This window comes from Triticum aestivum, chromosome 2A, assembly GCF_018294505.1.
Source record: "Triticum aestivum cultivar Chinese Spring chromosome 2A, IWGSC CS RefSeq v2.1, whole genome shotgun sequence".
NCBI classification, from domain to species: domain Eukaryota; kingdom Viridiplantae; phylum Streptophyta; class Magnoliopsida; order Poales; family Poaceae; genus Triticum; species Triticum aestivum.
Genome location: NC_057797.1, coordinates 450,985,592 through 451,004,453, shown reverse-complemented (window position 1 = coordinate 451,004,453; position 18,862 = coordinate 450,985,592). Strand labels below are relative to the sequence as shown.

General features: G+C 47.3%; 1 protein-coding gene and 1 pseudogene across 1 annotated transcript; one reads left to right on the top strand and one right to left on the bottom strand.

The window, feature by feature from the left end:
• Window positions 1-215: 215 nt before the first annotated feature.
• Window positions 216-2,299, top strand: LOC123188959 (4-coumarate--CoA ligase-like 9). Its single transcript, XM_044601253.1, has 2 exons — window positions 216-1,857; window positions 1,928-2,299. Exons 1-2 carry the CDS (start codon window positions 227-229, stop codon window positions 2,157-2,159), a joined length of 1,863 nt encoding a protein of 620 aa, XP_044457188.1. The 5' UTR covers window positions 216-226; the 3' UTR covers window positions 2,160-2,299.
• Window positions 2,300-6,583: 4,284 nt separating this feature from the next.
• LOC123185396 (flotillin-like protein 2) lies at window positions 6,584-8,541 on the bottom strand (annotated as a pseudogene).
• Window positions 8,542-18,862: the final 10,321 nt, after the last annotated feature.

Sequence of the window (18,862 nt, the reverse complement as noted above, 5' to 3'; positions counted from 1 at the left end):
TAAGAATTTTTGGAGATCAATAAAATTTAGAGGAATGTTTTTTTAATAAAAAAACTCAACGCACACACCGTATGCATGTACAAACTCTAGGGCCGCTCTTATACAGAGAGATTTAAAGTCAAAGAAGTTTAACACAAATAAATCCCAGAGTGAAGGTTCTTGTGTGCTTCCATATGCATGATGATAATGGACTGGATTGGACACACTCTTTGTAAGCCAAAAGGCCATGACTCAACCAAACCTTACCTACATACCACTTGTCTTGGCAACACACAAGAACTGTGTCACCGCCACGAGCATGCCCTCGTCTTCCTCTCGCCACTCCTCCTCAAAACCCCTCATCTCTACAAATTCAAGCAAAGCCGCAGCCTTCCAACTCACCACCGCCCACCAAGCCTCTCACAACCGCCAGCGCAGCATGGGTGACGCGGCCATCGCCGTCATGGAGGAGGAGGGGGAGCAGGAGCACATCTTTCGGAGCAGGTTCCCGCCAGTGGCCGTGCCGGATGGCGTCACCGTGCCGGACTTCGTGCTGGCGGGCGCAGAGGCCTACGCCGACAAGGTCGCCCTTGTGGAGGCCGCTCCCGGCGGCCGGTCCTACACCTACGGCGAGGTGGCCCGTGACGTCGCGCGGTTCGCCAGGGCTCTGCGATCCGTGGGCATCCGGAAGGGCCACGTCGTGGTGGTCGCGCTCCCGAACCTCGCCGTCTACCCCGTGGTGTCCCTCGGTGTGATGGCCGCCGGGGCGGTCTTCTCCGGCGTGAACCCCCGCTCCCTCGCCGCCGAGATCAGGAAACAGGTGGAGGACTCCGAGGCCAGGCTTGTGGTCGCCAACGAGGTCGCTTACGACAAGGTGAAGGACGTGGGCGTGCCGGTCATCGGTATCGGCGAACAGGGGCTCATGGCCGGCGCGATAAGCTGGGACGAGCTCCTCGCCGCGGCGGACCGCACCGGTCCGCCGGTGGTTCCGCTGGAACCGGTGCAGCAGTCCGACCTGTGCGCGCTGCCGTACTCGTCCGGCACAACCGGGGTCTCCAAAGGCGTGATGCTGAGCCACCGCAACCTGGTGTCCAACCTCTGCTCGTCGATGTTCGCCGTCGGGACGGAGCTGCTGGGGCAGGTGGTGACGCTGGGGCTCATGCCGTTCTTCCACATCTACGGCATCACCGGCATCTGCTGCGCGACTCTGCGGCACAAGGGCACGGTGGTGGTGATGGACCGGTTCGACCTGCGGACGTTCCTGGGCGCGCTGGTTGCGCACCGGGTGATGTTCGCGCCCTTGGTGCCGCCGGTGATGCTGGCCATGGTCAAGAACCCCATCGCCGACGAGTTCGACCTATCCGGACTGGCCCTCAAGTCCGTGATGACCGCGGCGGCGCCGCTCGCACCGGACCTCCTGGCGGCCTTCCAGAGGAAGTTCCCCGGCGTGCAGGTGGAGGAGGCGTACGGGCTGACCGAGCACAGCTGCATCACGCTGACGCACGCCGGCGACGACCCGGAGAAGGGGCACATCGCCAAGAGGAACTCGGTGGGATTCATCCTGCCCAACCTGGAGGTGAAGTTCGTGGACCCCGACACCGGGCGGTCCCTGGCAAAGAACACGCCGGGGGAGCTGTGCGTCCGGAGCCAGTGCGTGATGCAGGGCTACTACAGGAAGAAAGAGGAGACGGAGCGCACCATCGACGCCAAGGGCTGGCTGCACACCGGGGACATCGGCTACATCGACGACGACGGCGACGTCTTCATCGTCGACCGGATCAAGGAGCTCATCAAGTACAAGGGTTTTCAGGTTGCTCCTGCGGAGCTGGAGGCCATACTCCTGTCCCATCCTTCCGTCGAAGATGCAGCCGTCTTCGGGTGAGTAGCCATGCATCTACGTCTGCTTCGGCAAAAACATGTCATTGAGCTCGTGTGTCATTTGTTGCAGACTGCCGGACGAGGAGGCTGGTGAGATCCCGGTATCGTGCGTGGTGCGGCGGAGTGGCGCGGCGGAGAGCGAGGCAGACATCATGGCGTACGTGGCGTCGCGCGTGGCCTCGTACAAGAAGCTCCGGATGCTGCACCTCGTGGACGCCATCCCCAAGTCGGTTTCCGGCAAGATCCTGCGGAGGCAACTCAGGGACGAGTTCATCAACATGATCAAACCAGCAGCTGCTTAATAAGGATTTGCCGCTTCTTTCTAGCCCACATGCATGCACAACAACTACTCCTATATATCTTTGTTATTTCAGAATTGGGAGTGTCCACTTATATCTCAACACTTGATTATATACAGATATGCTAGTTGACACTTTGGCAATCGATTGATTTCTTTTGATCAATTGCCGCCTGCAATCTCCTCTCAAATAATAACAACCATTTGAATATCAAAAACAGGAAGAGTCACATGGTTTATCTTTTGAATGCATGCACACATCTTATCATTTGAGTCCTTTTACAGTACAATCTAACTATTTTGGTAATTTCATTTTCGTGATTCAACGGTGGAGATAGGGCAATACTACATATGCTCCACCCATGTTTTTTTATCTTAGCTTTCAAATTTGAATCTATTTTATCTTTTGAACCGAAAGTTCAAATTAAGCTTCGTTTGCATATTTGTGTTCTTTGCGATGAGAACTTTCGAACAAGACCCCTCTTGAATACATTTCTACAACTTCTAAAATTGTACTAAGTTCCAAATATTAAAACATGATAGCCATAATATTTAATTTTACCAAGTTTCATTCCCTTTGAGGGTTTAGAGTTCACTGTTTAGGGTTTAGGGTTTAGGGCTTGGGTTTGGGTTTAAGGTTTGAGTTTCAAGTTTTAGTATTTGAAATTTGTAAAATTTTAAAACTCGTCAAAATGTATTCAAGAGTGGTCTTATTTGAAAGCCCTCATCACAAGTAACACAAACATGCAAATGAAACATACATTGGACCTTTAATTCAAAAGATACAATAGATTCAAATTTAAAAGCTAAAATAAAAGCATGGGAGGTTAGATGGGTGGAGCATGCCATCACCGCCAAAAATTGCATGACAGGGCCCACCCAGAACAATCAATGGACTAATCCATGTACGGGACCTCCCATGCATTAGACAAAATCCACTCTCTAGATGAAACAACAAGGAAGAAAAGGGAAGGTGGATTTCAGAAATTACGGACATATTACTACCAACTTGCACTCTCCCAATAGGCCAATGTGTACAAGAACAAGCCAAACATAGTGTAACTTGGAGCATCTCGCTAAAAAGTCCTAAACTTTGAAAAAACACTACCATTTCTTAGGATTTAAGTATGTCTAACTCATCTCCAAAAGACCTTTAAGTAAAAAAAGTTATGAGGCCAAACCCCAAAAAAGTCCCCTTCGCAAAAGATAGGGGCAAGTCGACAAAGCCCCAAACCCACCCCAATCGGTCCGAATTCGGCGAGAGGACATTTCTGGTTGCAATCGCCACAGTGATTCCCGTCTCCATGCCCCCTCCAGCCACTCGCCGACTACCCCGCCCCTTCGCCACCAAGCCCATCCTCATCATATCCGGGAGTCCGGTGGCACGGAAACCTCTGCCGAGCCCACGACACTGTTGCCTACCTCTCTCAATGCCAAGCTATGTCCAAGCTGCCTCCGAGAAATGACCCATCTCCTTCCCGCCACCATGTCATCGTCCCACCACCAGGGAATCGGATGTCAGCAACCATGCTTGACCCTGGCTTGTTTGCAACCACATCGACTCTGCCATCGGCCATCGCCGCCTCCCGAGCCAAGCAGCCACGAGTTATCGTGTCACACCCGAGGTAGCTAGCAAGGGCAACGGTTGATGCGCGTGCCTTCGGACATCTTACCCAAGCTCTCTCCCAGAGACTGTGTAGTTGGACAATTCACCCAGCTTGCCCCCGTGTGTCCTCCTCTCCCATGTTTGCATTCTATTTGACAAATGGACGACGAGGCAAATTTCTTCTACTTCCCCTTTTATGTGCATATTTCTAACCAAGTGTGTGTGTGTGTGTGGGGGGGGGGGTGTTGATAGATGAGCATGCTTGTTCAAGAGTTATTCGGTGAATAATCGCCAAGAAATGCTACATCAACGGACCTTCACGGGCTTATTACAGGGTAGGTTTGAAGTAGCAAATCATGATTGGATTAATGGGGAGGGATGGGCCCCACCCAGCTGAAAATCAAGAGGGGGCCAGTTTGATTAGTTGGGAGGGTCCGGTGAATGCTCGTAGTAATCCCGTGCATCTAGCATTTTTTATTATCACCCGAGGAGGAGGAAGACGAAAATGACTTCAACATGGCCTTGCCAGAATAGTTGAGTAAGGAGAAGGAATAAATATGAGGTTGAACCTTTTCGGGCGAGGTTCCGGAATGTCGAGGGAACTGCACATTTTTATAAAAAAAGGTGCATTGTTTACACCAAGGTTTGAATTAACACGGCATTGGAAAGTAGTTTAATTGGAATTAAGCTTTGGGTATCGGTTAGAATGTAGTCTCTTATCGATTTGGGTTGTTATATAACGAGCGAAACCCTAACGATATAGATGGAAGTCTTTCTAGCCGCCGCCTCCTCCTTCTCCAAAAAAGCTATGGTTTTTGCCTCCCGCCGGCACTGCCGCAGGTCCGCCTCCTCTCCGGTGGCCCTAGGGCCATGGGGCGCGGTGGATCTCGGCAAGGGCCGGTAGGAGGGCTCCGCTTTTAGTCATTTCTTTCAGTTTTGTTATGGTTTGTGTCCTGCTCAGGAAGACGAGACGACGACGGCTCCCTGAAGATGGAATAAAAGTCTCCCCGCCTAGCCCCTGTTCCGGTAGTGCGTCTAGCACCGTTGGTGGGCGTGTGGAGGTGTGGCTCCGACGGATCTATCTTTGGTGGATTTGCTCGGATCTCGTCGTTGTTCGTTTACGTTCGTGTGTCTTTGGATTGGATCTTTCTGATATACGTTATTCTTCATCTGCGGTTGTTGTTGTTCTGGTGCGCTGGTCCTACGGGGCCTGACAGCATGACTTTCCGACTATCTACTACAACAAGTTGTGCCCGACTCCGGCGATGGAGGGGTGATGACGGCGGCGCGCCTTGGGCTTGCTTTAGTGCTTGTAGTCGTCGTTAGGTGGTCTACGGATCAGGATGTAACTTCTGTTATTTCTGGTATTCGTTGTACTGCCATATGATTGAAGATGAATAGATTGAAAATTTTCTCAAAAAAAAAAAACTCACGGTTTTTTGGGTGTTAAGTTTTGGGCTTCGACAAGAGATGCCCTTAGAGCATCTCCAACAGGCGCCGGTCGCGCCGCGCGCAAAAAACACATATGCCGCGCGCGCATCGACTGGTTTGGCGCGGCGCGCTGCGCCCGCTCCAGCAGCCGCGCTAAAATGCAGCGCGCAAAAAAAGCAGCGCGCGCTTATTCTAGACTAAATGTTGGCATTGGAAAATAGATAGATTGCATATATTTATACAAAGATATTTTACATCCAAAACATAGATTGCATAATAATTAAAAACGACAAACGATAAAAAACGAGATAGATTGCATAAAAACTACTCTAAGTCGCTATCATCACTATCATCACCATTATCCTCCTCGGCGGTGTCGTCCGAGGTATCCGGCCAGATGTTCAACCACCGATCATCGTTTGGCGTGAAGAACGACTGCCCAACTGCTGCAACAAGATCGGACTGCGCGTTCGCCAACGCCTTGCGCCGACGCCTGTCCAACCGCGCCTCGCGGCGCCTTCGCGTGTCCTCCTCGCGACGCCTTGCCCAGTAGGCCTGCTCGTAGGCGACGTCCTCCGGGTGGCGGTGGCGCCACTCCGCCATGACCCGCTCGTCCTCCTGGGCGACGAGGAGGTGGCGCTGCCGCTCGGCGTGCTCCGCACGGTCTTGTGGCGTGTTCAAACGCGGCGGCGGGGCACGGTCGAGCGCTTGCTGGAGCGTGTAGACATCCTGGAAGTTCATCTGGCCGCGCGGCCGGCCTAGAAGCCACGCCGCCGTGTCGTACGCGCGGCCGGCCTCGCGCGCCGTCCCGTACGTGCCGAGGCCGAGTCGGAGATCGCTGGAGCGTATCTCCGTGTAGTAGCCGCCGTTGGGGCGCAGGCGGACGCCGCGGTAGCCGGACACTGCTCGGCGGCGCGGCGGCATGGCGGCGCGTCGGTGGCGGGACGCTGGAGCGGCGCGTGGCAGAGAGAGAGAGAGAGGAAGAGAAGAAGAGGAGGCGTGAAGAGGCACGTGGCGCGCGCCGCACTTTATAAGCGTGCCGGAAGCGGTGCGCAAAAAATGGCGCGCGAGCTGGCGCCTTTTCACGCGCGCGCAAGCGGTTCTTGCACGCGTGGTTTTCCCGCCGCCGCTGGAGCGCGGCAAAACGCCCCGCACGTGCTAAAGGCTGCATTTACCGCGCGCGTCGTTTCGCGCGGCCGCTGAAGATGCTCTTAGTTATGTGTAGGGGGTGGGGGAGGGGATTAATGATAATTAGCAGTACCGTACAGTAAGAAAAACACACAAACATATAAACAACCTTTTGTGCAACTCAAAAGTTCATGGTAGTTGTAAAGTTGATCGACCTAAGAGTAATATTTGTTCTCGGCAACTTCTGAATAGGAAATCTGCTACAAGAAATATATAATGTGTCTGTCGGAAATAACAATCTTAACTAAGTAATATTCATTTAAAGAAAAAAAACTAAGTAATATTGGGACAACGCCGAACAAACGAAATTCGAACGCGCGCACTAGGACGATCAGTTGGTAGCAGCATCGTCCTTGGGCAGTGCACCCATCCACGCCGGCGGCAGCGTCCCGGTCTGCTCGTGCACCGTGGACAGAAGCGGCGGCAGCATCTTGTACACCCCGGCCACCTGCTGCAGCGCGCTGCCAGCTGCGGCCTCTCCGGCCGCGTTCCCGGCACCGTCCGCGCCACCGCCGTTGCTCCAGATGCTGATCTTGGGCTGCATGCCGTTGACCGCGCCGGCGTTGATGCGCGCCATCTCGGCGTACACGCCGCCGTCGATCATGAGGTAGTCCCTGAGCGCGTGGTAGTTGCCACCGAGCGCCTGGAGCATGGACGCCACGTACTCCGTCTTGGCCTTGCCCACCAAGCCCACGGACTCTGCCTCCTTCTGCTTGGCGTAGAGCTTGGCGTCCTCGGCCATCTTCTGCTCGAAGAAGTGCGCGTCGGCCTGCGCCTTGCGCGCCTCCGCCACCCTCATCTGCTCAAACAGCTTTGCCTCCGCCGCCTTCTGCCTGCTATAGAGTTGCGCATTTGATTCTTGAACCTACAAGCACAAGTCATAATGATAAAACACACACACGTAAAAATCAACGGAACCTGTATATGCATGCATGCATGCATGCGACTACGTAATATACTATATGTATACATGTAGGTTAGTTACTTGCCTGTGTATCGTAGTGCACGGTTGCCTTGCTGAGCTGCTCGGCCTTGAGCTTCTCGGTCTGGCGCATGGCGTTCTTGCGCTCGACCTCCATCTGGAGCTCGGCCTCGCGGATGGCGACGGCCTTGGCCGCCTCGACCTCGGCCACCTTGGCCTGCTTGTCCCACCCGGCCTTTTTCATGGCAAGCTCGGCCTTGGCCGCGGCGATCTCCGCCGCCCTTTCATTCTCGAACACCTGCACCTCGGCCTTGACCTTGGCCTCCTCCTTGAGCCCCTGGCCCTGCTGCCGCACCGACAGCACCTTGGTCTCGGCGTCCACCTTTGCCGCGTTCTGCCGCGTCAGCCCCTCCCTCTCCTTGGCTCCCACCTCTCCCTTCATCCGGGCCTCCGCCACGTCCACCTTGGCCTGGTTCGCCGCGTCCTGCTGCGTCTTCTGGCCGAGGTAGGAGAAGTACTCGTGCCCCGGCACGTCCACCAGCTGCTTCACGTTGGCGTTGTAGATGATGAGGCCGAACTGGTTGAGCTCCAGCTGCACCCGGTTGAACACCTTCTCCTTGAAGGTCTTGGTGCCCTTGAAGATCTCCTCCATGGTGAGCTCCGCGGCGAGCACGCGGGTCTCGCCCTCGATGATCCCCTTGACGAGCTCCGGGACGTGGCTCCTCGAGCTGTGCAGCGGCGCGATGAGCTTGGCGTACAGGAGGAGCTGCGCCTCAAGGTCCTTCCTGTCCGACTCCTCGCCCCCGGCAGCTGTGATCTTGGGGCCGATGGTGAAGACCGCGGGGAGTATGAAGGGCAGCTTCTCGGCGCTCATGGCGTGCACCTCGAACTCATAGTTCACCGGCGAGATGCCCCACAAAAACCCACGCCTTCTTGGCGAGCTTGACGTCGTCGATGCCCCAGCCGGTGATGGCCAGATACTCCGACGCGTCGGCCACCTGAAAGCTAGCCATCTTCGATCTCCTCCGCTAGCTGGTCCTTACTTTGCGATCTACGTACGGCGACAACTACCTTCCTCCGAAAGCAAAAAAGGCAAATCGGCGAATCGCGGTGATGAATAGGTATACTATACGTATACGAGTACTTACGAATCTAGTTCGGCGTGTATATATAGCCGGCTGTTGCCTGATGATGGATACAAATCGCGCAAACAACAACCTACCGGATATATAGAATCCGGGGTATCAGAAACATGGTCTATCGATCTCTAAGCGACTAACCCAAAGATACACGCCTGGTGGAGAAGTGCATAACGCAGGATACTCAGGGAACCTAAAAACCATCACGCGCGTTCAAATAGTATAGATAGAAAAGGAATTTCAAAAGAAAAGATAGAAAAGGGTAGAAAAATTTATGACGTCGATAATGGCCGATCGTTCGGTCTGGGACACTCCCGTCCCGAACGAAAGGTTCGGTCTGCGAGGAAACTCGCAGCGAACGAATTCAGTCCTGTGGAGCGTTCGCTCCAGGAGCCCAACGCGACCACCTATTTGGCCTACATGCCCAGTTAAAAAAGTTATTTTTGGAGGAAGATGCCAGAAACAAAAAAGAACAAGAAAAGGGAACAAAGTACAGAAAATTACAGTTTTTCATGTTGTGAATGTGTATAAAACCAATGTGATATTACAATTTTGGAAACTGCCATCCTCTAATATATAAATTTACAAACAGATATTCAAAATGGGATGATGGGAACTTCAACAGAAAAAACGTGGCGAAAAAAATGATTGCCATGGTAGACTAATTTGCCATGTGTGTTGAACAAAAAATAAACAATTTAGCTACTTTTCAGTCAGCTGAGTTTTGACTTTTACGTCAGTCGGTTTCTGGTCCGTTGGATCGTGATTTGAGATGCGTGCGTTTTTTTCCTGGAGTGCTTTGTCCTATTCATTTGGGCTAGCTAGCGTCGATTGAGCCGTAGTTTGGGTCAGTCGATCTGGTTGTTGCTGGGCTCGTGCGGTGCGCGGGTGACGTCCGTTGTGCGCGCCCGTTAAGCAGCCCGTCCCATTTCGGTGGAACGCAGACCGTCGCCGCTCTTCTCGTCTTATCCTCCCCCCCCTCGTGGTTGTCAGCCACTCCCCCCCCCTCTCCGCCTCAGTCTCTGGCTTCTCCTCTTCCTGTCCCGAGCTTAGGGTTCGGGGATTTCGTTGCTAGATCTCCTCCTTATGCTTCCTCTGCTCATACATCTTCTTGTGCTATCTGCTTCTCGGCTAGATCTGCTTACCTAGGTGCTTTTCTATGGTTATCTATGGTGTTTGCAGGACTTTCCAATCGGGGGTTTGGTTGCTGTAGGATTGCCTTTGCTGCATCTCATCTTTTTTCAGGTATTCTTGTCTTGTTGACCCTCTCTATCTTAGTTTATCTTGCTTTTTGTGTTCTTCGCTTCATGTGCCGAGATAGGGTTCATGTAGTTTCTTGCTAGATCTGATCCCTATGCTTCCTCTGCTCATAGTTCTTCCTCTGTTTTTGGATTAATAGATCTAAAAATAAAAACAAATAAAAATAGATCTCGAAGGCAAATATGATAAAAAAGAGACCCTGGGGCTGTAGATTTCACTAGTGGCTTCTCTCGAGAAAAAATGGCATACAGTGGGTAAACAAATTACTGTTGGGCAATTGATAGAACTTTAAATAATCATGACGATATCTAGACAATGATCATTATATAGGCATCATCCAAGATTAGTAGACCGACTCATGCCTGCATCTACTACTATTATTGCACACATCGACCACTATCCAGTATGCATCTAGTGTATTAAGTTCATGGAGAAACGGAGTAATGCAATAAGAACAATGACATGATGTAGACAAGATCTACTCATATAGGAATAAACCTGGTCTTGTTATCCTTAATGGCAACGATACATACGTGTCATTTCCCCTTCTATCACTGGGATTGAGCACCATAAGATCGAAGTCATCACAGAGCACCTCTTCCCATGGCAAGAAAAATCGATCTAGTCGGCCTAACTAAATTAAAGATTTGAAGAAGAAATATGAGGCTATAAGTAATCATGCATATAAGAGATCAAAAGACTTAAATAACTTTCATGGATAAAAATATAGATCTGATCATAAACTCAAAGTTCACCGGATCCCAACAAACACACCGCAAAAAGAGTTATATCAAATAGATCTCCAAGAGACCATTGTATTGAGAATCAAAGAGAGAGGGGAAGCCATCTAGCTACTAACTACGGACCCGTAGGTCTACAATTAACTACTCACGCATCATTGGAGAGGCACCAATAAGGATGATGAACCCCTCCGTGATGGTGTCTAGATTGGATCTGTGATTTCTGGAACTTGCGGCGGCTGGAATTGTGTTTCGTCAACTCTCCTAGGGTTTTTGGAATATTGAGGTATTTATAGAGCAAAGAGGCGGTGGGGGAGGCCACCGAGGTGGGCACAACCCACTAGGGCTCCTGGGCCCCCAGGCACGCCCAGGTGGGTTGTGCCCCCCTCGAGGCACCCCTTTGGTACTTCTTTGTCCCATCCTATGTCTTCTGGCCCATAAAAATTCTCTAAAAAGTTTCGGTGCGTTTGGACTCCGTTTGGTATTGATTTTCTGCGAAGTAAAAAACAAGCAAAAAATAGCAACTGACACTGGGCACTATGTCAATAGGTTAGTCCCAAAAAATGATATAAAGTTACTATAAAACGATTGTAAAACATTCAAGAATGATAATATAACAGCATGGAACAATAAAAATTTATAGATACGTTGGAGACGTATCAATTAGTTTGCTGTAAATTTGCAGATACCAAATTTCAAAATGATTTGGAACATGTTTGGTAGCTAGAGGAACCTTAACCGGAGAAATTGGTTTGTACATTTTATTGATGTGCCTAAACAAACAAATGCGTAAGCTATATTTTATTTTTCTTTGCATTAAAATTTGTGATTTGTTTCTCTTTTTCAAGATAATTTTTTATGCCAAGTAAATGTACACAATTTGATGTTTATTTTTGTTTCTTTTGATTTTCACTATGCATTGTTGACTGTGGTATTCACACATCGCTATATTTGAAGCACTGGAAGCCTAGAGTCAAGATGCATGACTTTATTAAGGATGAAGACGTTGCAAACATTCGAATCAGATTGGCGAATGAAATGATGTTCACCGAACACAACATTTTGAGTGACCAGAAGAACCTTGTTCTTGATTCCTGATAGTGCTCATGAGTAAGCATGCCATCTAATTCATTCTATAGCATTTCTACAGTTGTCAATTTTTTTTTCTTTTTCATCATATATTCTTGATTACTTATTTGAAAAATGAACTTATTTCTTAACTTCTAGCTCACTTTATGCCATTTCTATATTTGTCAAATTTTATAACTAAATTCTTTTGTCAATTGCTTGTTGCAGATTTAGAATGAAGGCGTTGAAGCATTTACCAAGATAACTTTCGTGAGGATGGAGTTGATTCAACCGTGGAATGAAGACAAATTAAAAATCTCAATAGCTAATTCATGTGTAATAGTTCTTTAGAATGATTGGAATGATATGTGTCCAAAGCGTTATGATATTTTTGTAAATGATACCATATGTATACTGTGATGTTGGCATGTTTTGAGATGTTATGCTTTTTTGTTAATTTCGAAGTTCATGCGATCAAACTTACTGATGTGGTAGAATATAAATCTTTTTCTTTGTGATCACTTCAATATTCTTTTTTAAGATTATCTTCTGCACTTAGTTTTTTTATATAATTTTTTTGGACCATGTTGCGTTGTTTGATTTTCATATAGATCAAACGACAACAACTTTGATATGATCCTAAATTAAGTTTTTTCTCTTGCTCAATTTTCAAACTATTTTCATGATATCAAAATGTAAATCATTCTGTTTTCTTTGAAAAAGAGAACGAGATTAAATTTTGTTTATTTTTTGTTTCCCTTATATGTGTTCTTTTTCTTCCTTTTATAGTTTATTTTTATGAATATTGTAGTGTTAGTAATTATTTTATTTTTCCCTCCTGTTGCCTGTTGCATTTTTGTGACAGAATCGAAAACAAAATTATAGGTTTGCCACGTATTGCCAGCCAAGTGTAGTCATTTGTTTTTTGTGTAGGTTCATTCTTTGTTCCCTTCACTTTGCCACGTGTTTTTTGTAGCCACGTATCTGACGTCAATTATCCAACTAAACACCAAAGGGACCTTATGCGTCTCCATCGTATCTATAATTTTTGATTGTTTCATGTCAATATTATACAACTTTCACATACTTTTGGCAATATTTTATATGATTTATTTGGACTAACCTATTGATACAATGCATAGTGCCGGTTCCTGTTTGTTTTATGTTTTTGTTTCACAGAAAATCCATATCAAACGAAGTCCATATGCAATAAAAATTTACGGAGAATTATTATGGAATATTTGTGAATTTTGGAAGGTGGAATCAACGCTAACAGAGGCCTACGACCTCCACAACCCACCAGGGCGTGCCAGGCACCCCCTGGCGCGCCCAGGTGTCTTGTTCCCATCGCGTAAGGTGATTGGGGCCCTTCTTCTAGCGCAAGAAACATAACTTGTGGAAAAAATCATGTAAAAATTTCAGCACAATCGGAGTTACGGATCTCTGGGAATTTAAGAAACCGTGAAGGGCCAGATCTGGGGAACGCGAAACAGAAGAGAACAGAGAGGGAGATCCAATCTCGGAGGGGCTCCCACCTCTCCGCCGCCATGGAGGCCATGTACCAGAGGGGGAACTCTTCTCCCATCTAGGGGGGAAGCCAAGGAAGAAGAAGAAGGAGGGGGCTCTCTCCCCCTCTCTCCCGGTGGCACCGGAGTGCCGTCGAGGCAAGGATCATGATGGCGATCAACATCAACAATCTTGCTACCGTCAACACCAATTTTCTCCCCGTCTAAGCAACGGTGTAACACCTCTTATCCCGCTGTAATCTCTACTTAAACATGGTGCTCAACTCCATATATTATTTCCCAATGATATTTGGCTATATCCTATGATGTTTGAGTAGATCCGTTTTGTGAAGGAAATATGCCCTAGAGGCAATAATAAAGTTGTTATTTATATTTCCTTATGTCATGATAAATGTTTATTATTCATGCTAGAATTGTATTAACCGGAAACTTAGTACATGTGTGAATACACAGACAAACTGAGTGTCACTAGTATGCCTCTACTTGACTAGCTCATTAATCAAAGATGGTTAAGTTTCCTAACCATAAACATGAGTTGTCATTTGATTAACGGAATCATGTCATTAGAGAATGATGTGATTGACTTGACCCATCCGTTAGCTTAGCACTTTGATCGTTTAGTTTATTGCTATTGCTTTCTCCATAACTTATACATGTTCCTATGACTATGAGATTATGCAACTCCCGAATACCGAAGGAATACTTAGTGTGCTATCAAACGTCACAACATAACTAGGTGATTATAAAGATGCTCTACAGGTGTCTGTGATGGTGTTTGTTGAGTTGGCATAGATCAAGAGTAGGATTTGTCACTCCGTGTATCGGAGAGGTATTTCTGGGCCCTCTCGGTAATGCACATCACTATAAGCCTTGCAAGCAATGTGACTAATGAGTTAGTTAAGGGACTTTGCATTACAGAACGAGTAAAGAGACTTGCCAGTAACGAGATTGAACTAGGTATTGAGATACCGACGATCGAATCTCGGGCAAGGAACATACCGATGACAAAGGGAACAACGTATGTTGTTATGTAGGAAACAATATGAGCATCCAGGTTCCGCTATTGGTTATTTACTGGAGATGAGTCTCGGTCATGTCTACATAGTTCTCGAACCCGTAAGGTCCGCACGCTTAACGTTCGGTGACGATCTGTATTATGAGTTTATGTGTTTTGATGTACCGAAGGTAGTTCGGAGTCCCGGATATGATCACGGACATGATGATGAGTCTCAAAATGGTCGAGACATAAATATCGATATATTGGAAGGCTATGTTTGGACATCGGAATGGTTCCGGATGTGTTCGGGCATTTACCGGAGTACCGGGGGGTTACCGGAACCCCTCGGGGAGTCAATGGGCCTTATTGGGCCTTAGTGGGAGGGAAGAGGAGGCAACCAGGTGGAGGGTGCCCCCCAGCCCAATCCAAATTGGGTGGGGGGGGGGGGGTCGGCCCCCCTTTCCTTTCTCCTTCTCCCTCTTCCTTCTTTTCCTAGTAGGACTAGGAAAGGGGGGAGTCCTACTCCTACTAGGAGGAGGACTCCTCCCCCCTTGGCGCGCCTAGAGGGCCGACTGGCCTCCCCCTCCCTCCTTTATATACGTGGGAAGGGGGGCACCCTAGAGCACATTAAAGTTGATTGTTTAGCCGTGTGCGGTGCCCCTCTCCACAGAATTCCACCTCGGTCATATCGTTGTAGTGCTTAGGCGAAGCCCTGTGTCGGTAACTTCATAATCACTGTCATCACGCCGTCGTGCTGACGAAACTCTCCCTCAACCTCAGCTGGATCTAGAGTTCGTGGGATGTCACCGAGCTGAACATGTGCAGATCGCGGAGGTGCCGTACCTTTGGTGCTAGGATCGGTCGGATCGTGAAGACGTACGGCTACATCAACAACGTTGTCATAACGCTTCTGCTTACGGTCTATGAGGGTATGTGGACAACACTCTCCCCTCTCGTTGCTATGCATCACCTAGATGGATCCTGCGTGTGCGTAGGAATTTTTTTGAAATTACTGCGTTCCCCATCAGTGGCATCTGAGCCAGGTATATGCGTAGATGTTATATGCACGAGTAGAACACAAAGGAGTTGTGGGCGTGGGTATATGCATATTGCTAGGTGCCACTAGATAATTCTTGATTCAACGGTATTGTTGGATGAAGCGGCTCAGATCGACATTATGCGTACGCTTACGCGAGACTGGTTCTACCGACGTGCTTCACACACAGGTGGCTAGTGGGTGTCAGTTTCTCCAACTTTAGTTGAATCGAATTCAATGAACAGGGTTCTTTCTGAAGATCAAAAAGCAATCACTATACCGCGTTGTGGTTTTTAATGCGTAGGTAAGAACAGTTCTTGCTCAGCCCGTAGCAGCCACGTAAAACTTGCAACAACAAAGTAGAGGATGTCTAACTTGTTTTTGTAGGGCATGTTGTCATGTGGTATGGTCAAGACATGATGCTAAATTTTATTATATGAGATGTTCATGTTTTGTAACAGTTATCGGCAAATGGCAGGAGCCATGGTTGTCGCTTTATTGTATGAAATGCAATCACCATGTAATTGCTTTACTTTATCACTAAGTGGTAGCGACAGTCATAGAAGCAATAGTTGGCGAGACGACAACGATGCTTCGATGGAGATCAAGGTGTCAAGCCGGTGACGATGGTGATCATGACTGTGCTTTGGAGATGGAGATCAAAGGCACAAGATAACGATGGCCATATCATATCACTTATATTGATTGCATGTGATGTTTATCCTTTATGCATCTTATTTTGCTTAGTTCAGTGGTAGCATTATAAGATGATCTCTCACTAAATTTCAAGGTACAAATGTTCTCCCTAAGTATGCACTGTTGCTACAGTTCATCGTGCCGAGACACCACGTGATGATCAGGTGTGATAAGCTCTACGTTCACATACAACGGGTGCAAGCCATTTTTGCACATGCGGAATACTCGGGTTAAACTTGACGAGCCTAGCATATGCAGATATGGCCTCGGAACACTGAGACCGAAAGGTCGAGCGTGAATCATATAGTAGATATGATCAACATAGTATTGTTCACCATTGAGAACTACTCCATCTCACGTGATGATCGGACATGGTTTAGTTGATATGGATCACGTGATCACTTAGATGATTAGAGGGATGTCTATCTAAGTGGGAGTTCTTAAGTAATATGATTAATTGAACTTTAATTTATCATGAACTTAGTACCTGATAGTATTTTGCATGTCTATGTTGTTGTAGATAGATGGCCCGTGTTGTTGTTCCGTTGAATTTTAATGCGTTCCTAGAGAAAGCTAAGTTGAAAGATGATGGTAGCAATTACACGGATTGTGTCCGTAACTTGAGGATTATCCTCATTGCTACATAGAAGAATTACGTCATGGAAGCACCGCTGGGAGACAAGCCTACTGCAGATACTGCTGACAATGTTAAGAACGCCTGGTAGAGCAAAGCTGATGACTACTCGATAGTTCAGTGTGCCATGTTTTACGACTTAGAACCGGGACTTCAATGACGTTTTGAACGTCATGGAGCATATGAGATGTTCCAGGAGTTGAAGTTAATATTTCAAGCAAATGCCCGGATTGAGAGATATGAAGTCTCCAATAAGTTCTATAACTGCAAAATGGAGGAGAAGAGTTCTGTCAGTGAACATATACTCCGAATGTTTGGGTACCACAACCAATTGACTCAGCTGGGAGTTAATCTTCCTAATGATAGTGTCATTGACAGAGTTCTTCAATCACTGCCAGCAAGCTACAAGAGCTTCGTGATGAACTATAATATGCAAGGGATGGATAAGACAATTCCCGAGCTCTTCGCAATGCTAAAGGCTGCTGAGGTAGAAATCAAGAAGGAGCATCAAGTGTTGATGGTCAACAAGACCACCGGTTTCAAGAAGAATGGCAAAGGGAACAAGGGGAACTTCAAGAAAAACGGCAAGCAAGTTGCTGCTCAAGTGAAGAAGCCCAAGTCTGGACCTAAGCCTGAGACCGAGTGCTTCTACTGCAAAGGGACTGGTCACTGGAAGCGGAACTGCCCCAAGTATTTAGCAGATAAGAAGGATGGCAAAGTGAAAGGTATATTTGATATACATGTTATTGATGTGTACCTTACTAATGCTCGCAATAGCGCCCGGGTATTTGATACTGGTTCTATTGCTAATATTTGCAACTCGAAATAGGGGCTACAGATTAAGTGAAGATTGGCTAAGGACGAGGTAACGATGCACGTGGGAAATGGTTTCAAAGTCGATGTGATCGCCGTCGGCACGCTACCTCTACATCTACCTTCGGTATTAGTAGTAGACCTGAATAATTGTTATTTGGTTCCAGCGTTAAGCATGAACATTATATCTGCATCTTGTTTGATGCGAGACGGTTATTCATTTAAATAAGAGAATAATGGTTATTCTATTTATATGAGTAATATCTTTTATGGTCATGCACCCTTGATGAGTGGTCTATTTTTACTAAATCTTGATAGTAGTGATACACATGTTCATAGTATTGAAGCCAAAAGATATAAGTTTAATAATGATAGTGCAACTTATTTGTGGCACTGCCGTTTAGGTCATATTGGTGTAAAGCGCATGAAGAAACTCCATGCGGATGTGCTTTTGGAATCACTTGATTATGAATCACTTGATGCTTGCGAACCATGCCTCATGGGCAAGATGACTAAAACTCCGTTCTCCGGAACAATGGAACGAGCAATAGACTTATTGGAAATAATACATACTGATGTATGCGGTCCGATGAGTGTTGATGCTTGTGGAGGGTATCGTTATTTTCTTACCTTCATAGATGATTTGAGCATATATGGGTATATCTACTTGATGAAACATAAGTCTGAAACATTTGAGAAGTTCAAAGAATTTCAGAGTGAAGTGGAAAATCATCGTAATAAGAAAATTAAGTTTCTACGATCTGATCGTGGAGGTGAATATTTGAGTTATGAGTTTGGTCTTCATTTGAAACAATGCGGAACAAGTTTCGCAACTCACGCCACCTGGAACACCACAACGTAATGGTGTGTCCGAACGTCATAACCGCACTTTATTAGATATGGTGCGATCTATGATGTCTCTTACTGATTTACCGCTATCGTTTTGGGGTTATGCTTTAGAGACGGCTGCATAAACGTTAAATAGGGCACCATCAAAATCCGTTGAGATGACACCTTATGAACTGTTGTTTGGCAAGAAACCCAAGTTGTCGTTTCTTAAAGTTTGGGGCTGCAATGCTTATGTGAAAAAGCTTCAATCTGATAAGCTCGAACCCAAATCGGAGAAATGTGTCTTCATAGGATACCCAAAGGAGACAGTTGGGTACACCTTCTATCACATATCCGAAGGCAAGATATTCGTTGCTAAGAATGGATCCTTTCTAGAGAAGGAGCTTCTCTCTAAAGAAGTGAGTGGGAGGAAAGTAGAACTTGATGAGGTAACTGTACCTTCTCCCTTATTGGAAAGTAGTTCATCACAGAAATCAGTTCCAGTGATTTCTACAGCAGTAAGTGAGGAAGCTAATGATGATGATCACGGAACCTCTGATCAAGTTACTACCGAACCTCGTAGGTCAACCAGAGCAAGATCCACACCAGAGTGGTACGGTAATCCTGTTCTGGAGGTCATGTTACTTGACCATGACGAACCTACGAACTATGAGGAAGCGATGATGATCCCAGATTCCGCAAAATGGCTTGAGGCCATGAAATCTGAGATGTGATCCATGTATGAGAACAAAGTGTGGACTTTGGTTGACTTGCCCGATGATCGGCAAGCCATGGAGAATAAATGGATATTCAAGAAGAAGAC

Coding starts and splice junctions, on each gene's coding strand:
- LOC123188959 (XM_044601253.1), top strand. CDS start 227: ATGACTCAACCAAACCTTACCTACATACCACTTGTCTTGGCAACACAC. Junction 1,858..1,927: donor GAAGATGCAGCCGTCTTCGG/GTGAGTAGCCAT, acceptor CATTTGTTGCAG/ACTGCCGGACGAGGAGGCTG.